Here is a 27189-nt window from a genome sequence, read left to right as displayed (position 1 = left end):
AGAATGAAGGTTTGACTAGGCAGAAAGAGAAAAAATCATTGAGTTAACCAGTCTTCAATTAGAATCCGTGGCAATAAGTAATGAGATGGTAGCCACAGGAAGGAGTGACTTAAATATTATTTCAACACACTCATGTCCACAGTCTGATACAGAAATGAACAGCCTTGCCCTACTGAGCAATAATTGCATTACTGAACATCATATACTACAATACCTAGGAGAAAGAAAAATAATGTTCAACCAACACCTCACCCAAGAGAGATAGAATTCATCTAAAAACATCAAGGAGTTAGCTGTCTTGCTTCCTTGATAAGAAAGAATTTGACATTGTACATTTCTGTGGGTAATAAACACTGACGCCAATAACCACAAAGAAAACATTAGCACAAACATGACATAAGGGCTGCTCATAAACACAGATATGCAGATGTGTGTGCATATATGTGTGTCTTGATTGTGATTTTAGATTGTTGTGATTCAGACACAATTTTCTTTGGGACTCAAATTTTCTACTTGCATGATATAGGACAGAAGAGGAAATAAATATACTCTAAGGATTTTAAAGCTCTGAGTTTCTGCATTCCTGGGAGTATATGGGTACTAAAAGAACCTGCGTGCAGCAGGTAATGGAGGAAGAAATTAATTTGGCTTCCAAAGACCTTTAGAAGGATCCTCCTGGTAAGCAGAAAAATGGTCTCTAAGGATGCTCACATCTTGATCCTTAAAACCTGAAATATGTTAGCTTACACTGGTAAAAGAGATTTTGTGATTAAAGTTAATCTTGAGATGGGGAGTTTATACTGGATTATAGAAGTAGGTCATATCGAATCATGTGAGTCCCTAAAAGTGAAGAAAATTTTCCAGCTGCAGAGAACCAGAGAGATAGCCACATGGGAAAGATTCAATATGACTTGTTAGTTGTGAAGATAAAGGAAGGGGACCAGGAACGAAGGAACATGGGTAGCTTCTAGAAACTGGAAAAGGCAAGGGAACAGAATTCTCCACAGAATATTCAGAAAAGAATTCAGACTTGCTGACACCTTGATTTTAATCCATTATAAGAGCCATGTTAGACTTCTGACCTACAGAACTATAAAATAGTAAATATATGTTATTTTAAGGCACTGCATTTGTGGTAATTTATTATGATAAAAGTAGAAAATTAATAGTCAGGAGAGCCAGAGAAGATTTACTTTAGTACTTTTTCAGAATTATTCCAAGTTTTCCCATTCAATCTCATTTACTCAGGCTCCACCTTTTTCTACAGTGAGTTCTTCATTGCAATTAGACTTCTCTGTCCTAAGGTACATGTGGAAGGGAATTCTGAGATCAATTTCTCGGCTACTCCTGAAGAAGCAAAATGCCCTCTAGTATTTGCAGAGTTCCGCAACTAACAACTGGTTCAGATAGATAAAATCCATCCATGGAGATTCTCCCAAAAGGCTGGTTCAAACATTGTTCAGATTGGTGAAGTCAATGTGCCAGGCATTAGAAACTCAGCTGGACTTAAGTTTCCTTGTTCCTCCATAGAGACTTCTCATTCTCTGCATGTCATATCACTAGATGGCTGTTATTGCGAACTCCACTTTGAGTGACCAGTAACTATATTTCTTACTATAACTCTGAGTCAGGCTTAAATAGACCTATGGGACAATCTAGACATTAATGCCTAACACTTGCAGTGACAAAGATCAGTATTAAAATCTTAGTGCCACATAGTTAGCTCTCTTTTGTTTCAATTATTGGCCATTATCTTTAAGAAGATATATCCAAATAGGCTGATGAGGTAGTCACTTTTGGGGGACATTCTAAGCTACACAATTGATAAGGATTCAGTATTGAAAAAGTAGTGTTGTACTAGCTCTTAACCTTATTTATATTATGACCCTCATGAGAATCTCATAGAGGGACTTCCAAATAAAAATGTACACACATACACACACACACACACACACACACATACACACACACTACAAGCAAAGTTTAAAAAATTCACATATTATTGAAGCCCAACTCAGGACCCAGGTTAAAGAAAATAGAACAGAAGTCTGGTTTAGAGGAAGGAGCAAAGTCTCTAGACAAAATCTAGGGTTGGGCACAAGGGGCAGAGATCTCTAGATACTTAGGAATGAATGGAGACAAGAAAGAGTTACTGCAATGTTCCTGAAAGTTGAAGTTTAGTGCTACACTGTCCAATATGGTAGTCACTAGACACATTTGCCTATTTACATTTAAATTTATTAAATTAAAATATCAACATTTTAGTCGTACAAATCATATTTGAAGTGTTTAATAGCCATACTCCTCAGCAGGACTAGTAGCTACTGTATTGGATAGGATAGTACAGATGTAGAATATTTTCATTATTGTAGGAAGTGCCATTGAAATTTGAAAAATTGGTCTTATAGACTGCAAACTTAAGGAATACTAACATCTTTTCTGACTTATTTTGATTAGTATGAAAAAGTTGAAAACCATATTATTTTACTCATATGGTTTATAAATGGTGGGATATAAAACAGGAAGCAGCAAATGAACCAGGCAAACAGAAACTCATGGACACAGACAACAATTTAGTGGTTACCAGAGGGAAAGGGGGAAGGGGTGGAGGTAGATAAGAGTAAAGGGAGTCAAATATCTAATGACAAAAGGAGATCTGATTTGGGGTGGTGAACATACACTGCAATATACAGATAACGTATTATTGAATCATATACTTGAAACCTACATAATTTTATCAACCCATGTCATCCCAACACAGTTAATTTAAATGAATGAATGAATGAATGAATGAATAAAAATAATGCCAAACATTCTAGCTGACCCTTTGACAAATCTTAGATCCAACTGGATTTAAGGATCTTTTACTTATATACTATATAACCTTTGTCTCTCTTTACCTATATCTTTCTTTGTCTCTTTCAGAAATTAGAATAGGAAAATAGTTTTAAAATGAAAGGATCTAGAGAAGACCACCTGGATTTAAATCCTGGCTCTACAACCTTGAACATGTTATTTAGTATTCTCCGTGCTTCATTTTTCAACTCTTTAAAGTGAAAATAATAGTACCTACCATGGAATTGTTAAGAGTATTCATTGGGAATATTGATAACATACTTAGATAAGCACGAGGAAAATAATAAACATTCAATAAAGTTTATCTATAATCAATGTTCATCCATTATCTATAAATTTTGTAATGTTTGGTTAACTGTAAAAATCAACCCCAAATTTCAAAATATTTATAAGCTATGAAATCTCTTTATTTGATGCTAAATGTACTTACTGACCCATATATCATTTATATATTTTTATCCAATTTTGTATTGCCTACATGTCTCCATTCCTCAGCCAATTTAGCCCAACATTGAATGTCTTGAGTTTGCAGGTACTGGTTGTAGCAGTGTTTAAGAAAGTGGAATATGTAGGTCTGTGCTCAGTGACTCTGCACTTAATCATGTATGCTTACTGTAAAGAATTTATTAGAAGCAGGTCCTAGATAAATAAAATAAAAGAATGATGCACTAGTAGGTATTCTTTCCACTTAATTCTCATATCTACAATTAGACTTGTTATTTATATTTTAATGAAAAAGGAGGAGAAAATGGAAAAACAGTTTTTGCTGAGAACTATTTTTCTCTAGGCTCTTTATAGATATGTAGAAATCATAAGAAATATGTTTATATAATGTCATAGGTAGACAATGGGAAGTATAATGGGTGAACATTATAGATTATTTTAGTCCTTAACAAAAACACCTAATATTGATTGAATACAAATTTATGCTGCAGGTTCTGTTTTTAGCCTTTTTCACATACTATCTCACTTAATGATTATGAAAACCTTATGAGAAAAGTACTGTTAATTATTGCCGCTGTATGACTAAGTAAAACAAAGGTCAGAGAAAATAATTAACTTGACCCAAAACCTAAACTAAAACTTAAAATGAGGTGCTTTAATCATTGTTCTGTAAAGTTCTTTTTGGTCCTAAAGGAGAAAATTAATTTTTAGCCATAGGAAAAAATGTCTGCCACCAAATTCAGATTCCAGACTAAACAGTGGACTGCATTCAACATATGTGACCCCCTTCACTCCTACCACTCAATCCTGACCTTTAAGGACTTTTCTACGAAATGTCCATACTATTATCCCCTCCATTCTGTGACAGCATCCTCAGAGAAAGCATTACCCAGACCACAGTTTACTCCCCAACTCACCCAAAGTCTAGTCTAAGAGATGAGAGTTATTTTTCATGCTGACAACCAGCAGCACAGCCAGAGATTTAAATCCAGGAGTACTCTGGCGCAGATTCCCTCTGGAATGATACTCTGGAGACATGATCATCACTCTTCCTGGAGATGCTTCCAGGGTCAAAAGCTAGATAGACTCGTGCTTCTGGGCATGTTGGTCTCTCTGTCTTGATCTCAAAGGACCTAGTTCTTTTAATGCAAACCTGTGATGGCAACCTTCTAAATATACAATCAATCTAGAACCTGCATAAATGGTACCTCACTAGCTACATCAAAATAGAAATATACTTTAATGCCTAATCTCTACAATTTGAAAGAAAGAGTGAGAGAGAAAGGAGAGAAAGGAGAAAAAGAAAGAAAGAAAGAAAGAAAGAAAGAAAGAAAGAAAGAAAGAAAGAAAGAAAGAAAGAAAGAAAGAAAGAAAGGAAGGAAGGGAAGGAAGGAAAGAAGGAAGGAAGGAAGGAAGGAAGGAAGGAACTAGAAAAGAAAAGCCTGCTTTGTATCCCCATGCCTTCCAGTTATCACCTCATTCTTTCTCCATTTCACAGAAAAGCCTTTTAACATGGTAGTCTATAGTCCCTGTCCCACTTACTTTCCATTCTCTCCTCAATTCAGTGAGAGTTCTTTCCCACTTCACTGAAACTATCTTTGCAGATGTCACCAACGGCCTGCTTATTGTTAAACCCAGAGAACATTCCTCATCTCACTCTTTTTCTCAGAAGAATTTAATATAGTGAAAAACTGCTTTTATGTTGAGTTATTTTCTTTTCTGTGTTGTTTTTGTGACACCATATTTTCTCTCCTGCTTTAATTTCTACTCCTTAATATCTGATGACTTATCTTCTTTCTTTTCACTAAATGTTAGTGTGTCTCTTATTTGGTCTTTTGCCCTATACTTTAATTCTTCTCTCTCACTGAGTGATATCATCAAGTCCTATTGCTTTAAATATCTACATACCAATTACCTCCAAAAGTATGTCTTCAGGCCTGAATTCTGCCTTGATCTCTCGATCAACTTCTTGATAATTCCACTTGGATAATATATAGAAACTCAAAATTAGCATGATAAATGCTGTAAAACAGAAACAATATTTTTCTTCCTATCTACCTGTGGTTAATTTCAATAAATCACACTAATCTATTACTAATCCCTATTGAGTCCAAGCCAAAATATATTCTACATACTTCATATTCTCTTCATCTTCACTCTACCATCTCAGCAAAGTTACCATGACTTCTCATTTGGACTATAGCAACAGTCTCCTAACTACTGATGTTTTTAATTCCTATTTTATTTTATTATATTTATTTATTGTGTTGTGGTATAATTTACAAGTCATAGAATTTATTTATTTTAAGTATACAATTTGAAGACATTTAGTAAATTGATATAATTATGAAACTATTACCTTAACCAGTTTTAAAACTCATATCACATAAAATGATTCCTTGATAGTACTTGACACAGGTAAGCCCTGGGGCTCTACAGCTTCAGAAAACCATGAATATGCTTTCTATTTTTATAGTTTGCATTTGCTCAAAATTTTATAAATGTAACCATACAATAAATTGCCTTTGTGTCTGGCTTTTCACATTTAACATGTTTTAAGTTTTATCCACTTCGCTGTATGCATTCATAGTCTATTCTTTTTCCTTGCTAAGTAGTATGTCATTATATGAATAAAATATATTTATTTATCCATCTATTAGTTGATATACACTTGAATTGTTTACAGCATTTTACTATTATAAATAATGCTGTTACAAAAGTTAGCATATTGTCTTTGTGTATACATGTTTAGGCAGGTATCTAAGAGGAATTATTGGGTAGTATGATAGGCATTTATTTAATTTTAAGGAAAATGTCAAACTATTTACCAATGTAGCTGAATCACTTTATACTCACATCAAGATTCCAACTTCTCCACATTATTGATAACAGATAGTATTGTCTAGACATAGTCATGAAAGTCTTATTAAAATATACAGAAACACTTATTATAAAGCACCAGCTCTTAATGTTTAGGTGGTTTCCTATAGGTTGTAATACACACTGGGAAAGAAATGAGTATAGAAATTGAAAATAAATAGATGAACTTCTGCCATAATTCTCTATTATGCCTGAAAAAGGAAATATCATCATAAGAATTATTTACATCTAACTTTTGTTTTCTGCTGTTATAATGTGACTATGCCTATGACGGAAAATAAATGAGACCATAAGAGACATGAAGAGGTAGTAGAAAGGGTCTGTGGACAACTTTAGGACTAATCACACAAAGGCACACACAGATGGAATAACCAGCTGTTTCTATAATATTAAGAATTACCTTATTGATGAAAAAATATCATTACAGAAAAATACATTAAAAGAAATGAAACTAATTATATTCAATAGATTGAAATAACAACCCATAAAACCAAACAAGTCGAAAAATTTAAAGAACTTTGTCTTCTGTGTTCCTGAGGGAGAGCCCAAGCAATCCTTTTCTCCATCCAAAACCACAGTAGACCCCCAGTCTATTTCAGGGTACATCACAACACTATGTCATCATTGAAACTGAGACTGAAGTAGATCTTTCAGTCTTTTTCAAACTTCTCTGAAAGGATGCCAGAGGGAAAGGTTGGTGGGGGAGGTAGAATAGGATAAAAGTGGTCAAATACATGGTGACAAAAGGTGATTTGACATTGGGTGGTGAACACACAATGCAATATAACACACAAAGTGTTATAAAATTGTACACTTGAAACCTATATAATCTTATTAACCAATGGCAACCCAATAACTTTAATTTAAAAAAGAAAAATCAAAATTAAGAAAAATTTGAGGTGTCTTGGCAGAAGAAAGGATATTTGACAAGTGAAGGAAGGTTTTGCAGTCCTTAGAGTAACCAGGGTAGAATAGCCCACGTGGCACTACATAACATTCCTCAAGGAATTTTTCCAGAGCAGTTGTAAAATTGTTATAGAATCATGATGACTCCAGATGCCACCAGAGGTTTGAGAAGTCTATATAAGTGCTCTGTTTGCTAGTCTCAGGGAAAGAAAGAAACCAAATTAATCCTGAACTGGAGCACAGGGGTTGATACAGGTAATACATTAATCTTAAAATCTTTTTACATGTCCTCCACATAACAAGCTCTGTGTAGGATTATTTATGAACATTATTTCATTAAATCCTCATAGAAATTCTAGCGAGAGAAATAATAAGGCCAGATGAGAAGAGTCTATAGAGGGTCATGCATGGGGTGACAAAAAGCAAAGAAAAAATGAGAAAAGGTAAAATGTAGATGTTGCTATTCGGAATAAAAGAAGACATACTATGGGAGAGGATCTAGTGCATACAAAAGAATGAAATTAAGATTGGATGGAAGAGTAAATGAGAAGTAAAATGGGAACTAGAGAAAAGAGGGGACTGAAAATTTAGGGAGAATGGAAAAGAGAAGGAAGATGGAGAATAGAGACAATGCGGAAAAAGAAGATGGGATAAAAACACATTTGGATAAGCAGGGTCAAAAGCAGTAAAAAGGAAGGGGAAAACAAAAATCAACAATTTCCATGAAACAACAGTGTTTTATCAGGCCCTCGGGACTTATTCAGAGAACATCAAAGATTTTTCAAGTCTTTCCAAGAAAAATATCTAGTAGGGGTGAGCTAATTGATTCTTCCCAAGGGAAAGCCATCTGAATTGCTTGAGATGAGGTTATCAGCAATGAAAGGTTCTCATTTAGCATGTAAAGTATAAAAACGCCCCTTCCTCAAGTGCAGCTAGAGGGTTAGACAGTCACCACAGGATGCTTTGTTTTGATCTGAGCACTGTGATTTACTGATAGAGCGATCTGGATTCTGTTTGCAACGCACAGCACGACCTTTGTAAATGGACTGCACAATCTTTCGTAGATTCCTCTAAGAGATCAGAATCTGCAAAATCACTTTTTACAGTGTTGTCTCCTAAATAGAAAATCCTTATCTCACAACAGAGAAACAGGAGGTGAATGAGCAGGAAAGCCCTCCTGATCTTATACATCTGACCATAACCCCCTTACCCCCACCTAGACTCAGAGTTCTCAAAACAATTCTAGAGATTTTTCTTTCTCTTTTCTCAAAGCAAGCACTTAAGTGAGAGCAAAGACACCATGATACCTATCAAAGGCTCCTCATTTAAGTTTTTTTATCTGGGCCTTCTTAGAAAAACATATCATTCTCTTGGTTAATGATTTTCAACCCATATACAGAAGATCAGGAAGGAGAATGAGGGTTTGCAAGATTTCTGGAAAAAAGAATGGCATTCAATTATTCATATTCATTTAATCATCGTTTCATTCCTTCATTCAACACATATGGAAAAGCTAACATATGTTTAGCATATGATCTATTAGATGATGAATAGATAAATATTCTTTTCTTTTAGGGAATGTAATTCAAGTAAGAGAGATAGATATGAAGTAACTACTTATATAATGCTGAATTAACTGTGCTCACTTATAAGAAGAAAAGCCCAAAATGTGAAAGTAGCACAATGAGGAGTCTTAAGAAATGATGGACACTTAAAAAGTCTTACTAGGGAAGGACAGATAGGCTTTGATAAGGCAACGAGGAACTATATAGGAAGTGGAGAAAGACATAAGGAACAGGGAAGAACATATGTGGAAATCCTATATCAGGAAGTATCTTAGTGAGAACCAGGAACTTAAATACTACAAATTTGGCTGCATTAAAAAGAACAAAGGAGAGAGAAATGGTGTGAGCTGGTATGAGTTAAGATAGGGGCTTAATCATGCCTTACCTTGATGGCTAAGATAAGGATCTGGGTCTCTGTTCTAAGTACAAAAGATGCTCTTAAAGAAGGTTTTGTTTGTGATGAATAAATCATATTTCAAATTTTAAAAGTTTATTCTGACTACAGAATGAAGAATTATTGGAGGGAGGCACTAATGAGTAGAGGATGATTAGTTAGAAAGCCTGAGAGAAATGGACTATACTATTTATTGGCTATACAAAAGAAAGAAATGAGATAATTATGTCATGTTTTGGAAGCACGTTTGAGAATGGTTAAGTGTTGGTTTGATGCAAGAAGAGGTTTCAAGAATGGTCCCAAGTTTCTGGTGAGTTAGGAAACTTTTAAAATTAAAATCTGGTGAGTGGCTACTCTCATATCATATGTGTGTTTTTTCTTGAGCCAATTACCTTTATTTTCTATTCCTTGCTACTTTAAAATGAAGTTATAGAAAATTATAAATGTTAAAATTCATGAATATTAAATATATATTTGAACAGTTTTATCCACTAATGTGTCTATTTATAAATGTAGGCCATTATAAATACAGTGAAATAGCTATCTAACATAATGCAATATATGTACATACATATATATACACATATGCCTTACTGTTAAATTGTACACCTGAAACTTACTGGATTTTGTTAACCAATGTCACCATAGTAAAAATTAATAAAATGCAAGAGAAAAAAATAGATCTCTAGGCATGTGGAGGAATATAAATATACACATAGATAGATAATAGATGATGATTGATAGATGATATAGATAGATGATTGATAGATGATAGATAGATGATAGATAGATAGATAGATAGAGATAGATAGATAGATAGATAGATAGATAGATAGATAGATAGATAGATAGATAGATAGATAATAGATAGATGTGTGTGTATGAGAATGTACACATACACACACGTGGATTCATGTGGACATGGGTTTGTGAAGGCAGTGGAATGTTTATAGGTGTAATGTGAGTTTAGTGTTTTTTGATTATTTAGCAAAATGCTCTATGCTGTTAACTCCTTAGGTGCTATTGCTTCTTTTCTGCCAAACATTGAGAATTGTTAAAGGGGGAGATATCCAAATGTTTTACTATCTAAATACTAGGGATTTAGTCTTATCTCCATTTTTCAGATGAACAAATTAAATTCAAGGGAAGAGAGGTCATCTCATGCGATTTCCCAGGAAGGAAAAAGACAAAGTGATAAAAAATAAAATAAAAACTTGTGGATGCTGTTTTAACACAGTTCTTCCCTCTGCTGTCCCATTTATATATTTAAAAAGTCATTACCTATCATATGAAAATATATTTTCAGTGTAGGTGCTGTGAGCTAAATGGGAAAGTCCAGCCTTGCCCTACGGTGAGAACAACGTGATGAATTCTAATGCATCGCATGTCAAGTACCACAGTTTCATTCTGATGGGTATCCCAGGGATGCCGGATAAAAACCCATGGATGGCGTTTCCCCTGGGATTTCTCTACATACTAACTCTCCTGGGAAATGCTGCCATCTTAGCTGTCATCAAGGTAGATCACAATCTCCGTGAGCCTATGTACTACTTCCTCTCTATCTTGGCTGTGACTGATGTTAGTCTCTCCATGTCCACCTTGCCCTCCATGCTCAGCATCTTCTGGTTTAATACTTCTGAAATTTCCTTCGATGCATGCATCGCACAGATGTTCTTCATCCACGGATTTGGAGTGGCGGAATCAGGAGTATTAGTGTCCATGGCCTTCGACAGATTTGTGGCCATCCGTGAACCATTACACTATGCGTCTATCCTCACCCACAGCATCATTGGCAAGATTGGAATAGCTGTCCTCACCCGGGCAGTCTGTGTAGTCTTCCCTGTGCCCTTCCTTATAAAGAGGTTACCTTTTTGCCGTTCCAATGTCTTGTCTCATTCATACTGTCTACACCAAGATGCAATGCGGCTAGCCTGTGCCAGCACTCGCATCAACAGCCTCTATGGCCTCATCATAGTCATCTTCACATTGGGTCTGGATGCTCTCATCATTCTCTTTTCTTATGTACTCATCTTGAAGACTGTGCTGGGTATTGCTTCCAGAGATGAAGGGCTCAAAGCCCTCAACACCTGCCTCTCTCACATCTGTGCTGTGCTCCTCTTCTATGTTCCTCTCATTGGCATCACCATGACCCACAGATTTGGGAAGCATTTATCACCAGTAGTGCACATGCTCATGGCTAATATCTATCTGTTACTACCCCCTGTACTAAACCCCATTGTCTATAGTGTGAAGACCAAGCAGATACGAAGGAGGATCATCCATGTGTTCCAGAGGAGAAAGAACAGGATCTAGGGAAATCAAATCAAATGTAAGATACAGAATAAGTAGCCTTTTCAACAGTTACAGTGCAGCCGAATTATACATATCTGGTAAAATGCAAGGGTGGAAAAAGCTTGTGGGTAAAGGTATAACATAGGTCATTTTGATCTGTATATACTCCATTTTGGGATGTATGTATTTTGATATCTGATGTCACATGCAAAATCTAATTTAATTAACAATTTTTTTCTTTGAAACTGGAGATGAGCATTAGTGATAAATTATCACCTGTTTATCCAAATAATGCTTATGAATGGTTATTCATATACCGTAAAGTAATATTTTTTCTTTAATTATCAATTAAATAATAATTACATTAAGTTGGATTATAGAAGCCCTATAGCATTGCTGAAGGGCTGGGTTTCAGAGATAGTTTTTTTGTTTTTTTTTTTCTTAAAATAGAGCAAAGAAAACTGTTACAGAGACAAATAGTATTTAATAACATTTATTTTTCTGTTCTGTTTTTATTGAGTAAAGAGTGCCTATGATAAAATTAAAACAGACACATCTGTGGTTGTTTAACTTTCTTTTAAAGGATAGTACTTCCTTATGGATTTATAATAGTTCTAGTTTTCTGTCACATATTTAATAGGATAATAGGTGTTCTGCCTTTACTTTTTTGACCCAGCATGAGCGAAGTCTATTTTGATGTGTACTGGAGGATCCAGCAAAACTTTACCAAGTAAAATTATTGTTGGGCTTTGCATGAGGATAAGTGAAAACTTTCAGCACTAATAAGTTTAAGAAATCAGTGTACACATGTGTGGGGATGAGTATGTAATATGTAATGCAATATGATTTTGCATTGATGCTAATAAGTGCTTTAAGCATTTTGTTAATCATTAAACAATCAAGTTGCTAGGAGGATTATTTATTCATTCAATAAATATACATTTAACATAACGAAATCCCAGTCATGATGCTAGAGCCTGGAGCTATGGAGAAAAATGTACCATTTTTCTGCTCAATCCCTGGTATATTTCTCTGTAAGGAAATATGTACAAATTATAAGCAAAGTGGGTATTACATGATACCTACTTAAATATCACTTTTAATTTGGTAACACTAAATAATAATGCTAGTTGCCTTTATATATTATCTCAATGAATTCTCTCAACAGTCTCTGAAAATAAGTGTTATAAACATTTTACACATGGGGGAAATGAGATTTAGAGCAGTTCAGTAACTCACTCAAAGTCGTCCAGTTTCTAAGTGGCAGAACTAGATTCAAATTTAGATCTGTTATCACTTATATGTGGGATATAAACCTAAAGCAACAAATGAACATAACAAACAGAGACTCATGGACATGGACAACAGACTACTGGTTACCAGAGGGGAGCAGGGGTTGATGGGGTGAAAGGGGTCAAATATGTGGTGACAGAACAAAATCTAACTATGGGAGGTGAATACACAATGTAAATGTATATATATGCCTTACTGTTAAAATATACAGCTGAAACTTACTGGATTTCATTAGCCAATGTCACCATAAAAAATAAATAAATTATTTTTAAAAAACTTAGATCTATTGATTCTAAAGCCTGTAAATTAAGATTCATCCCATGTCTCCTGGTTTTCTAGGTTTGCAAGCAAGTTTGTGGGAGAGGGAAGGAACCATGATTCTAAAGTACAGATGCATGAAAGATAAACTACTAATCAATACTTTCAAGTCCTTAAGTAAGAGGTTCAGTTTACCAGGATGAAATTAGACAGAGAGGCAGATTAAGACTAAATTTGTGAGACTGATACGGAATTTACATTTTCAGTGGAAATTACTTGAATATTGTTGGTTGGTGCAAAATAAAAATATTAACCAAGACCTCATATTGATGCTATCTAAGTGGAAAACATGACTCTCAAACAGGACATATTATAATCAATTGGCCTACAGGAAGAAAATAATAGAATTTTTAAAATTTGTGTTTAAATTTATCTCATCCTTCAAAAATGTTTTTTTCTTAATGTGTTATCATGTTATACAGTAGTATTATACAGTAGTATCTGTATATAATTTTCAAATGAATAAAAATAAGATATAAATATATTAGGGAGTGTCCTTTTTTTCACTTATAAGATATATAACCAAAAATTTGAAAACTACCTCTCTAGACTAAAGATAAAAAGCCAACCACTACGGAATATATTTACAATGTTCGTAAACTGTGATAACAGAGGCAATAAGCTGAAAGTGCCCTTTGAATGCCATTATTTTCTCATTCTCTGGTGGGACCATGAGGTGGCAAAATAAAAAATCTAAATTCTTTACCAGCAATCTACACACATAATCCACATCCTCACTTTGCAGTCCTTTCTCTAGCTCCAGCAGTCTGAATTTTGTCTCCACTGCTACATGAAAACTATGTTTTCCATGACTCAGACTTCTTTCTAATTAACAAATCAAATATTCTCCCTTTGATTCTCCTTCAGCTTGATTTATTTGGATAAATTATAAATATTTACAGTCTTTTGCTTATTAAAATCGAAGCTACAGTGATGATGTGATTTCTAATTATGGCTGTCCCCACTTGTATGTGAACTTGACCAAGTTACATAAACCCTCTGCACCTCAATGTCTTGTTTTTTAATTGAGAATAATAATAATAATACCAACTAATACTTATTAAATGCTTATTATTGTCATGCCCTGGGCTAAGCCTTACATGCATTAACTCCTTTAATCTCCATAACTCTACAAAATAAGCAATGTCCTACCCAGATTTTGTAGATTAGAACAATTAGCATTAAATAAATTAGGTCTCTTTCCCAGATTACACAGATGGTAACTGGCACAGCCAGGATTTAAACCCAGGGTGTATGGCACCTAAGCCCTTGCTCTTAATATATTCACTCATAAAGTTAATTCTGGAAGTAATGAGGACATGTCTAAAATACCAATTATTATGGTTATTATTTAGTAGATGGTATTGCAGCTATTACTACTACTACTGCTGATACTGCTGTAGTCTATAGTTATTACCATTTTTGTCTGTTTTATTTTATTTTTTATTAGTTTCAGGAGAAAAGTGAAGGAGACAGAAAGAAATATAGAGAGACCCACAAACTCCTTCACCAGTACATGTGTTTCTGAGATCAGCATTTGTGTACTTAAGGCACCAAAGACAATTGCTGTGAAGAGCATTTCTATTTGTCTCTAAACTTTATAGTATGATTTAGAAATTTTTGGTATAGACTAAATTTCAAGCACCACATATGGTAAAAACACCCAAGACCTGAAAGTCCTCCAAGAGACTTGTTGATTCCCTGTGGATATTGGTCACTACATTGCTTCCAAGGATCTTTCCCCCATGTTGAAAGAATAGGTTGAGAACAAGACTCTCAACAACAGGAATCGCTCTGGGTTGCATTCCCTGCTTCAGCCTCAGGACTGTGACTGCACTGGCAAACTCTTAACAAGTGCCTCCAGGAGTAGTGAACTCAACTCTCTCCGCTAAGTCCAGAATATTTAAATGCTTTTTTATACTTTGTGATTTTGTTAAATATCTGCAATGTGCTTTTGTTTCTCACAGAGTTAAAAAATAAAGCCTATTTTTATGAAACTATCTAAGATTAATTCAGTAAGGCCTCTAACCCTGAAAATAGTATTAAAATGGAAAGCAGTATTTAAATGGAAATACTCATTTCTTGTATGCATACTCTTGCTGAATTAATGTTAATTAGGCTAGAATCTGCCCTAACAAACTTCTAAAATAGATACTGATTTGAGTAGCAGATAATGACACTCATCACTCAAGTCACAAAGAATCTTTGGTCGTAGATTTTAACAATCGAACAGTAACTACTTTTAAAAAGTCATTTGGACCATGTGCGGGGATACACATAGCTTGGTTTATATATAGGCCTTTGTTCTTTCTACTTCTTATATTTAGTTTGCCTTCAAAAAAATCCTTAATAATTCTTTAAGCCACTATTATGAGTGTCTTCTCCACTCTGCCTAACCCACTTTTTCTAACTCCCACAATATAGATGGTGTCCAACATTCTCCAGGAAGTCTGCTTGCCTGAGCCTTGGCTAGCCAATGAACTTCTTTGTGCCTAATAATCTTCATCTGGAAACAGTACATAACACTCTCTCTCATAGGGATGCTGTAATTATCAAATAAGGTAACATGCAGAAGGCTCTGGCACTGAGTCTTTTACTTAATGGTCAGTCTGTAAATATAAGTTCTCTTATTCTCTTGCATTTGCTACTCTTGATCATTTTTATAGGTGCACAGCACTCTAAAGTTTAGAAATAATTGTATTTATATGATTAAACTCAATTTTATGATAACATTGGATGCCAGGTGATATTATTTCCATTTTCAAAATTACAAAATTGCAGTTATAAGAAGGTAAGAGACTACTCAGTGTGACACATGAAAGAGCTAAAACTCACCCTTAATCTTTTGATCCCAAATTATGCAACAGAATTGGTCCCTGCTCAATTGTACATTTATATTTTTAATCCTAAAATTTGGTCATTTTTCTGATTCATATCATATTTAATAATGTATTATCCTCCAGGTGTTCTCTTATTATTTAATGAGCATAGTTCATTTCTTCTATTAAGCTAATAGAGGCCATTCCTAACTCTTGAGCTAAAATGTTAAATTAAATCAATTTAATGAGCTTTAATTTTTAAAAAGCATAAAACTATTTCTGTTCAAAAGCATTATTACAAAACAGAATTAGTATTATTCCCTGCCTTCAGCTGTTCTATGCCATTTCATAAATGCAGGGCTACAGGACAATACATTGGACAGTTCGTATAGATGCCACTCTTTCTATACTGGTCAAAAGGCAGTTTGGCACAGAAATAGGAAAATATGCTCAGAGAACAGAGAAATCACTCTTTTCCCCATTCAAATCACATAGAAATGTGAAAAAATATATATAAACCTTTATTTTTTATAGTAATAATTAAGCTTTCACAGAATAGATTCTTCCTTTCTCAAACTGGCAGACCTTAACCCTCTGCAGTGATCTTGGTTTGAACAAATATCTGGATGATCTTCCTTCGTATCTCTTTGGTCTTCACAGCATAGACTATGGGGTTTAGCACAGGAGGTACAAGAAGGTAGGCATTAGCCATGAGGGCATGAGTCAGAGGTGAAAGGTGCTTTCCAAAACGATGAATGACAGACACTCCGATGAGTGGCACATAGAAGATGAGTACAGCACAGATGTGTGAAACACAGGTGTTGAGTGCCTTCAGCCGGCCCTCCCCTGAGGCAATAGCCATTACTGTTCTGAGTATAAACACATAGGAGAAGAGGATGGAGAGGGAGTCAGAGCCCTTGGTGAAGATGACAGCAATGAGGCCATAGAGACTGTTGACTCGGGTGCTGGCACAGGCAAGGCGCATGACATCTTGGTGGAGGCAGAAGGAGTGGGAGAGGATGTTGGAGTGGTAGAAAGGGAGTCGCTTGATGAGAAAAGGCACAGGGAAGACCACACATACTGCTCTTGTCAAGATGACTGCCCCTGTTCTGCAGACTACACCATTGGTTAAGATGGTGCTGTACCTGAGGGGATTCCAGATTGCCACAACACGATCAAAGGCCATGGCCACCAGCACACCGGACTCGATGGCTGAGAAGGTGTGGATGAAGTACATCTGAACAAGGCAGGCATCAAAGGTGATGGACTTGTAGTTAAACCAGAATATTCCTAGCATAGAAGGCAAAGTACAAAGGGCAAGTCCCATGTCTGCCAGTGCCAGCATACACAGAAAGTAGTACATGGGGATATGCAGGGACAATTCAGACTTGATGGTAGAAATGATGACACCATTACCAAAGAGGGCAATGACATATATAGCACCCAGTGGGAATGCCATCCAGTAGTACTTTTGTTCAAGCCCTGGAATTCCAGTTAAAACAAAGTAAAGGTGTTGGAAGTGGGTATGGTTATTATCTGCCATGAAGCCAATGTGACAAAGGCATGAAGAGGGAGCTTACGAGATCCTGATGTATGGCTTCCTAAAAGCACAGTGACAGAGATTAACAAGGTATTAGAATTCAACTTCCCTGAGAGTAGAAGCATTTTATTTTCACATGTGTGGGGAAGAGTGTAAGAGAGGACTGAACCACTGAAAGTACTATTCCAATACGTATCCTGTTGAGAAAGCTTCTACTGGCCCCAAAATAAAAGACCTACCAAAGTACAAATAAGTCGTATTTAGTTTAAAGCACATGCTGCAATGTCAATGCATTAAGTAAAACATTCTGGCTCTTTCTGGCCTCTCCTCCTTCTTTCTAATCAATATCTTACAAGCAATTGAATTGAAGGCTGAGGAAATAACAACTAAGACAGAATTAATATAAAATATGAATTATTTGTTCCCCACAAAAGATGCTATTCTTGCCCATTATACTCTTTATACCCAGAACTCTCATGAAGGCAATGAATTTTGTATGTAGGGCAGGGATGGAAATGCCCAGTGCACATGCCTATCCTTCTAGTTGAGCATGACCCTCCTTCATTTCCCCTGAGCTTGAATGTGGCCTCAGAATCATTCTCATCCCAGGAACCTGAGACAGCCACTTCTAATTATAGAAAATGAAACGTATCTACCATCTCTAATCTAGTGAAATCCTAGTAGAAGGGGAGCAAATTATACTTAGGAAAGCAACAACAATAATTCTCTTTTTAAAGTAACTCGATTTGTCCAAAAGGAAGTGAGACCTCCCCCCTCCCCAGGGCTTATCTGAAGCCTTTTTTAGGAACAGAATCATCTGATAATCCTATTGTTAGGGCACAGTGATCATTCATAATGGCATGTTACACTCTGATTAAAAGTCAGTATAGAAGCATTAGTAAAGATCTAGAAGATATACTTATATTGCCAGAATCAGTAACTACATTTATTCCAAAAGGTTCCCCAGTGGGTCATTCAACTTTAGACATGAATACCAGTCAGAAGTAGAGCAGACTCTCTTTGAGAAGTTCTCAACCTTAAGATACTCATAAGTTGCCTTCATCAATTGACTGGAATGAAGCAGACTAAGAGGCAATGTAGTGTTAAGAACATGAACTGTAGAACCACACATCTTGTAATCAGATTCCAGTTCCCCCTGCCCTTCAATACAGCCCTACGTATATAGTATGTGGACAATAATCTACACCATAGGGGCCATGTGAGGATTAAAAATTAAAATGCCTTAGAAAATAAAATGTGTGCTTTTTATTATGATTATTTGGAATATAAAGTTCTCTTTGCATGTTCTCCATGTTAATATTGTTTTCTGTTTTCTTATTTGTCTGTTTTGGATTTTTTGGCCAGAGTTTTTTACAGGTGGTAGAAGTAAAATAGATAGATTCTCTTCTATCAGTAAAGAATCACATTTAATTTTGTATCTCTTGTAATTTTTGAATATTTTATCTTCTGCTCTGCAAATATTGAATGTCACACCCGCAGGCTGTGTACACACTTCTGGCTGACCCATGCTAAAAAAGCATCAAAACACATATTACAACTGTTTTTGAAATCTCCCAAAAGATCCTCTTCAAAAGATTTACGATTCAGATTTCCCCAGCCTTGGCCAAGGTATTTTCTCTTTTTCCATTGCTGTTATGAAAGAAAGTTAGCTGTTGGTGTAAATATTTGGCCTAGCCAGCATACATTTTCTTTCTTTCCAATAGTTTTTTTATATGTTTTAGGGGTTTTTGATAAAGAACATGTCTATTAAGTTTCTAAAATCATTGTAATAAAAAGTGGAAATAAAAGTAGGTAACAAATGAGAGTGGGGAGAAGAAAATAAGGTGAGGGGAGAGAAGGAAAGAAGAGAAAAAGAATTTTAATAACAGAGGTGCAACAAATAGCAGAAGCAAAAGTAACTCTATTTCACATTTTACTAATAAAGAAATTGAAGCCCAGATAAAGAAAATAACTTTTCTTTAGTCAAACACCTTGTTAGTAGCAAAACAGATGAGAAGGTTGGGGTTGGGGGGCAGCAGAGACTTGTTGAGGGAAATTACAACTAAGTGCAATGAGAGCTTAAGGCTTCATTTAGAGAAGACCAAGTCAAAACTGCATCTCTTGGCCAAGATGCTTACTCCCTGATATGGATCCTTAGATTTTTCTTTACCTTTTATTTTTTAATTAAATTTATTGGGGTAACATTAATACAATGATGTAGGTTTTAAGTGTACAATTCAATAATACATCATACATACATATATTACGTTGTGTGTTTGGGCGAGTCCTTAATTTTGTTCTTTATCTATATTGATCAGGATCTAGAAAACAGGTAGAGTTCCAGCCTATCCCCTAAAGATTAGGTTCTTAGATCCCAGTTCTTCCTTCGAAAGTTTCATCTAGCCCTGACCTTCTGCGTCCATACTGCCATATTTATGGAAAAACAGACTGTGTAAGCATTTTATATCTGCCCGCCCTACACTACCACATGACCTCATTATAGATCCTAGATTGAAGGAGCAGATGAACAACAAAATAAAATTGCAAGATTTCTCTATTGTGTGAGTAGCAGCAAACAAACAAACACAGTTCCATTTGTACGTACCAGGGAAACTTCCAGGTTCTCAGAAATTCTAGGGTACTTGTGGATGACAGAATAATAGACTGGCCTTAAAAGGAGAAATTTACTAATTAGTGCTTCATTCTACCAGGGTGTATGATAGGCATGGGGGACCTGAGGAAACAGAAAGTAAAACCTTCCTGATCTAGAGATTAATTTTAACCACTCTTCACCTGATGGTAGAGCCACAGATTCACTTCTCAAGGGGAAAATTCTCAAACTCCAATCATTCTAGGGTTCTAGAAGAAAGGAATTTTAAAAGTTCAGTGTATAATTGATATAGGAACATTTATGCTGTGTTCTATAGGTGGCACTTTCCTTCTGCTTGCATTAGTTCCAATGACTGGGAGTTCTCTACTTTCTAAGGCAATGTATTCATTATAGAAAATCTTATATTTATCCACACCTTAGAAAAATATGACCTATTCACCATGTGGTTAAAGAAGTCGTCTTCACATCTTTCCCTTAAAGCAGGTGTGAAAGAGCAAGAGAGCAAGAACACAAGAACATGGAATGCTTGGGTTGAAGAAAGAAGGACAAAGGAGAGATAAGGGGACACAGAAAAAAATGGTTGGAGGACAATAAAAAATTTCAGTGATGACATCTTATAATATTCTGTTGATAGGCCAACCCTATTCTCTGATTTTGCCCTTATACTTACCTAGTTGCTGAGAGTATTCCCAGCTGGGAGAGATTTTTTAAGCAGCCTGAGGCTTGCTTGGCAAAACCATTACCACTACCCACACGAGGACTTTTATTTTCTGAGCTGTTCCAAATCCCTCCCTGTACCGTGCCATGGAGAGTTTCACAGATCTATGAACAAGGTTATTCCCAAGGCATCTAGGATTGAGAAGTCTCTCCAGGGCTGTAAAATCATCTCTTATATTTTCACACCTGGGAAATGAGATAGCATTGAGGAGACTATTTGGAAATGGGGTGTGTGTGTGTGTGTGTGTGTGTGTGTGTGTGTCTGGCTGGGGAGTTCCAGAGGCTGAATAGTGATCAATCATAGTCTCTCAGGACTATCTTAGCCACCTCACTTTTTCCTGAAATGAATAATAGTTGCCTTTATTTTTCTCAGAACACAGCAAAACTAATAACAATATCCTATGGAAAAGTGACTTACGATTTTTCCATTCCATATTTCCATGAATTCTAAATTCAAATAACTCATAATGAATTAACTTTTTCTGATATTTGTCTGTATTTTTCAGTTTTCAATATTAACCTAATAAGTCTTATTATGTTCTGTGCAAAAGGAAAGCAAGAGGCCTTTCAGGGAGTAATTAATCTATGCACCAATCAATCAAGAGACAATTCACATTCTTATTACCACTTTCAGGTAATTCTACTGTTCTTACCTGCCCTCTGGATAACAACAGTAATAATAACAATAGCTGCAGCATTAATAATAACAATAATAATATTTAATATTAATTCTGAGCTTTATCAATTATGTAATTTATCTCATTTGCTTTATACTTTCACCATCATTATCCTCATAAATTCACATGACTTTAATACTCTTGTGAAGTGAATAAGCTGAGTATTATTCTCATTGATCTAAAAAGAAAAAAGGATTACACTGTGAATTGGCCTAGATTCTTGATGTAATTGTAAGAATTTGACTTTAGAAATTATACTTATGATAGAAATAATAGAACAGAAGCTCTTCACTGTCCCAGATGTGTTTTGGACTTCCTGGATCTTGAAAGTCATCTAGGTGATGGCAAAATGCTCATATAGAATGAGGCTCATAAACTAAGCTCTCTTATTCACTTACCATTTATCTACATGATAGTCCTAGAGTAATTTACACTAATTTAAATTACTCTTCCAATACTGTAGACACTCAAAATGTTGATTTTTTAAACTCAAATAAAATTCATCTCTGCATCATATAATCATTCTTTTAATACTGTTTCAAGTAATTAAAACGTGGAATTGTTCTATTTGCAATATCTTAACCTATACATTTCACTGCTCACTGTGTGTCATCTTATGTCGCTTAAATGATGCCCTTATTCATATTTTTCTTCTATATTGACAAAAGGGTTTTGGACTAACCGAATCACTATAACTTTATTCCAAATCCTCAGCCAACACTGCTTTTTGTTTCATTTTTTTTTTAAATTTTGGGGGGTGACATTGGTTAATAAAATTATGTAGGTTTCAAGTGATAATTCGATAATATATCATTAGTATATTGCATTGTGTGTTTACCACCCAAAGTCAAATCTCCTTCTGTCTCCATATATTTGAACTTTTTTACCCTTATCTGACTCCTCCCTCCTTCCTTTCCCTCTGATAACCACTAAATTGTTGTCTATGTCTATGAGTTTTTATTTTTTTCTCTTGTTCACTTGTTGCTTTCAGTTTTACATCCTACATATGAGTGAAATCATATGATCCTCATCTTTTTCTTTCTGACTTATTTTGTTTACATTGATAATCTCAAGATCCATCCATGTTGTCATAAATGGCAGTATTTCATCTTTTCTTATGGCTGAGTAATATGCCATTGTATATATGTACTACATCTTCTTTATCCAGTATATCAAAGGGCACTTCAGTTGTTTCCATGTCTTAGCCACTGTGAATAATGCCACAGTGAACATCAGGGTGCATATATCTTCAGGGATAAATGTTTTTAATTTTGAGGGGTGGATACCTGAAGAGGGATTGATGGGTCATATGGTAATCCTATTCTTAATTATTTGAGGAACCTCCATACTGTTTTCCATATTGGCTGCACCAATTTACATTCCCACCAGTAGTGTATGAGGGCTCCTTTTTCCAATATTTTCTTCAACCCTTGTTATTACTTGTCTTATTGATGATAGCCATTCTAACAAGTGTGAGGTGGTATCTCATTGTGATTTTGATTCACATTTCCCTAATAGCTAGTAAAGTTGAACATTTTTTCATAGGTCTATTGGTCATTGGACATTGTCTCCTTATCAGAGGCGTTGTTTGTAAAAATCTCCCATTCAGATGGTTGCCTCTTTGTTTGTTGATAATTTCTTTGCTATGCAGAAGCTTTTTAGTTTGATATAGTCTCACTTATTAATTTTTGCTCTTACTTCCCTTGCCTTTGAAGTCAAATTACTACATGCTCCACCTAAGAGAATGACTTTCCACAATAGACAAGAGGACCGTTCTTCCATCAAGGGTATATGAGTAGCTGCACTCCCCTGCTAGAACTTCCAAGCAAGCTCTTAATCCAACATTATTTTTTGTTTCTGTTCTTGTTTTTTATTTATACAGGTCAATCATTCATATCTCACATGGATTCTGATTTCTTTCAACTTTCTGTCATTGACTGCCAGCACAAATGTTATCATCTCTCTTTATTTATTTTAACATCTTTAAAGCTGAAAATGATTAGAGGAGACTGACTATTCAGTAAGTGGGATTGCACGGTCCTGTAAATTTAGAGAATCTATTTTAGTTATTTTAATTTGTCTTGGTCGGATACTAATCCTATGCCTATCAAAAGCAATTTCAAATGTTCATCACATATCTTACCTCTGCTCTCATTCAATCTTTCTCCCATAATGTTTCCTCATAGAAAAAAACCTTTCCCTTATTCATTAAAAAAATCGTGATCATTTGATACAGTCTTTCTCAATATCTTGCCTCTCTTAGCTCTTTCTTGAAATATATCCACGCCCACTTTTACTTTCCCAGAGTTAAGTAAATTGCCTCTTCCCAAGTTCAATAGTAACCCCACTCCATTCTCAATGTCTCTGATTCCATCTCCTACTTGACCACTTGCTTTTCCCATTTCACCTTCTCCCCTGGCAATTGAATTTACAAATATAGAGTCATGAATTTGTTCATATTATTCATATGAATAAATATATATTTAACTTGACTTCTAAACAGATTCATTCCAAATCTATATCATTGATACTGATTCTTATGCTGAGTTTCAGACAATTATATGTATCTGCTTGGTGGCCATCATCTTAACCTCTGTATCACACATATTCACCAAATTGACAAGTCCATAACTTTAAAAAGAAAATTTATGCTTTCCCCCTATGCCTTCACTGGTTATTTTTTTTTAACTTTTATATCTCAGTTGATAAGTTAATCCATCTAGTCATGCAAATCAGGAAATAAATATGTCACCAAATAAATAACGTTCTGATGATTTACTTCTTAAATATTTCTAATATTGTTTTTCTCTTTCTATATCTAACAATGTTATACAAGTCCAGACCCTCCTACATGGAGTTTTTCAATAACAGCTTTAACTTTTTAATTCACATTAAAATAAATTGCTTTGCTTATTCTTGATTTTTCCTGTTACTCCTTTCTCTTAACTTGAATGAGTAATGAGGTTTCTCTTATTTCTTGTCTATTTCCTTAGAATATAGTACTCTAATAGCACTTGGCACTAACAAAATTTGAATTAGACAGATGTCTTATTACATCTAGTTAAATGATTTTATTACAAGATAAATTAGATTTTGCATGAAAGCCTCATGAAAAAGCATTATCATGAGAAGTTGCAAATGCAATTGAAAATAATTTGTAAGCCTATATAATATATCTTGTCTATCCTTGAGTGGTTTTCATAACATCAAGATAATTTTTAGCATTAATGAAAATGTATATTTTTACCAAAACATATTTTGTTGTCATTTTGACTCATTCTAAATACATGTCTGAGGCATTTTAAAAACTGAATTACTAGAATTTGTCAAACACAGATGCTTCAATACATAACTCATGGCTAGTATATGCTGTATGATCAAGATGATCAAGACTATTTGTTATATTAAAAAAGATAGAAGGACAAAAGAAAAGAAGAAGCCAGAAACAAGAAAGTAATATATAATGAGCAAATAGGAGAGAGAGGAGAACTTAAGAAAATATGGACAAGCCTTGAAAGATAAATTTTAAACAACTGAAAATGCAAAATGTTCTTATGAGACTTTACATTTTTTAAATGCTTTTTAAATTTACATCTGCCGAAATTCACTGTTTGTAGTACAACTCTATGAGTATTGATAAATGTATAGAGTCATGTAACTATGACCCCAATCCAGATACAGAAGAGTTCTGTCAACTCAAAACATTTATCCCACCCACCTTTGTAGTCAACCAGTCCACCCTACCACAAGCCCTCGGCAGCCACTGATCTGTTGTCCGCTCCTATCATTTTGGTTCGTTATAGGGTATGTGATCTTTCAAGCCGGAATTCTTCTATTTAACATAATACATTTGAGATTTATCCATGTTATTACTGAACAGTGCCCCATTGTATAGATATCCATTGCATAGATATTTAGGTGGTACTCCATGTATTCATTAGGCTGTTGAAGGAACTTTGGTTATAAATAAAGTTACTATATGCATTCACGTATAGGTTTTTATATGTACATAAGTTTTCACTTGTCTAGGTTAAATATCTAAAAGTTATTACCCAGTCATTTGCTAAGTATATGTTTAACTTTATAAGAAAATGTTTGTGCCATTGTATGGCTATCCGTTTACATTCTCATGACCAACATATGAGTCCTAGTTGCTTTGCATTCCAAATAGTACCTTAAATTCTCCTATCCCTCTCCTTCTCCCTCTTTGTCATTCTAATATTTAGTGGCATCTCATCATGTTGGTTTTAATTTGTATTTCTTTAATGATTAATAATGTTGAGCCTTTTTTATGTGTTTATTTGACATATTCTGTATTTTCTTTGGTGAAGTGTCTAAATCTCTTATCCATTGTTTCTTATCAGGTTGTTTGTTTTTTCTTATAGTTGAATTAATAAAGTTTTTATTTTAATACATATTCTGAATAATATTGTTTATATGATTTGTGAATATTTTCCCCTAGCATGTGATTTATTTTTTCTTTCTCTAACAATGTTTTTCATTAAGCACTTTTGTAAAAATTTTCATTAAATGTAGTTTATCTTTTTTTTACTTTTATACGTTGTGTTTTTGGTGTCTAAGAACTATTTGCATAAAGAAAACACTCGAATTCCTATATGTTCTCCTTTAGAAGTTTTATAGTATTATGATTTACATTTAGGCTTATAATTTTTTGTTTAAAAATCAATTGACCATATTTCTGTAGGTCTACTTCTAGATTCTCTATACTGTTTTAGCCCTTTGTCAAACCAAAATCTTCCTGATTACTGTAGCTTTGGAAGTCTAGAAGTCAAGTACTGTGGATTTGGTTGTTCTTTTACAAAAATATTTTGTTGTTCTTTTACAAAAATATTTTGTCTATATTCCTTTGATTTTCCATATACATTTTAGAATCAGCTTGTCATACCAAAAAAAAGAGACCTTTCTGAGATTTTGATTGGCATTTGTTTAATCTTTAGAAGAATTTGCATAGAATTGACATCTTAAACAATAGTGAGTCTCATAATGCATTTTCTCCATTTATTTAGGTCATCTTTGATTTCTTTTTTAGCAATACTTTATAATTTTCAACATAATAATTCTGTACAAATTTTATTAGCTATATACCCAATTGTGTCATTTTGAGCTACTGTAAATGGTACTTTAAAAAAATCCATTGTTAATTATGTATTGCTAAGATGTAGAAATATTACTAATTTTTGTATATTGACCTTGTATTCTGTGCTCTTGCCAAATTTATCTTTAAGTTCTAGGAATTTTTTTTGTAGGTTTTTTTTTTGGTATATTTGCATAAGTTATGCTATCTGTGCATAGATGATAGAATTTTTCCTTTCTAATCTGTGTTTATATGTCTTCTTTTCTTTCCCTCACTGCACTGACTAAGACTTCCAATACAATGTTGTATAAAAGTAGTAAGAACACATATTTTTGCCTTTATTCCCATAGGATCTTGGGGAGATAACATTAAGTCTTTCATTGTTAAGTATAATCTTAGCTAGAATTCTTTTCAGACATGTTCCTTATAAAATTATCTACAATCCCCTTGTATCCCTAATTTGCTGAGAGTTTTTGCATGAAAGTTATGTTGAATTCAACAAGGTATTGCTGGTTTTGAAGATGGAGGAGACCACCATCAAGAATTAGAGCAGGCTCTAGGATATGAGAGTGAACCCCATCCGACAGCCAACAATAAGTTGAGGAGCTTACAGACTAAGTCTGGTTTGCCTTTTCTATCATGCAACTCTCTTGGGCTTAAGACAAGTTCTTTTCTGGGCAGAAATATTAAATTCCACAGCCACATATATTTTTGGAAAAATGAGCTGATCAGGAGAAATTAAATTACCTATATCAATTACTAGCACATTTGTTCACTCTTTC

At 34.6% G+C, this 27189-nt stretch overlaps 3 protein-coding genes across 3 annotated transcripts in view; 1 reads left to right on the top strand and 2 right to left on the bottom strand.

The window, feature by feature from the left end:
* LOC102883861 (olfactory receptor 51H1) overlaps nucleotides 1–5314 on the bottom strand; it is a 6250-nt gene extending 936 nt beyond the window's left edge. Inside the window, exons 1-2 of the mRNA XM_015592903.1 lie at nucleotides 5216–5314; nucleotides 2154–2221 (exon numbers count right to left, since the gene is read on the bottom strand). Of these exons, the coding sequence (XP_015448389.1) occupies nucleotides 2154–2221; nucleotides 5216–5314 (167 nt within the window). The remainder of the gene's footprint in view (nucleotides 1–2153; nucleotides 2222–5215) is intronic.
* A 5096-nt stretch (nucleotides 5315–10410) lies between these two features.
* Nucleotides 10411–11358, top strand: LOC102883601 (olfactory receptor 51H1). Its single transcript, XM_006903835.1, has one exon. The coding sequence runs from the start codon at nucleotides 10411–10413 to the stop codon at nucleotides 11356–11358; it is 948 nt and encodes a 315-aa protein (XP_006903897.1).
* A 4995-nt stretch (nucleotides 11359–16353) lies between these two features.
* Nucleotides 16354–17310, bottom strand: LOC102880296 (olfactory receptor 51H1). Its single transcript, XM_006903824.1, has one exon. It carries the CDS (start codon nucleotides 17308–17310, stop codon nucleotides 16354–16356), a length of 957 nt encoding a protein of 318 aa, XP_006903886.1.
* Between the last annotated feature and the right edge of the window lie 9879 nt (nucleotides 17311–27189).

Source organism: Pteropus alecto, unplaced genomic scaffold (assembly GCF_000325575.1).
Source record: "Pteropus alecto unplaced genomic scaffold, ASM32557v1 scaffold540, whole genome shotgun sequence".
NCBI classification, from domain to species: Eukaryota; Metazoa; Chordata; class Mammalia; order Chiroptera; family Pteropodidae; genus Pteropus; species Pteropus alecto.
Note: the sequence above shows the minus strand (reverse complement) of the source record. Positions and strands in the feature narration are given on the sequence as shown.

Coding starts and splice junctions, on each gene's coding strand:
- LOC102883601 (XM_006903835.1), top strand. CDS start 10,411: ATGAATTCTAATGCATCGCATGTCAAGTACCACAGTTTCATTCTGATG.
- LOC102880296 (XM_006903824.1), bottom strand. CDS start 17,310: ATGGCAGATAATAACCATACCCACTTCCAACACCTTTACTTTGTTTTA.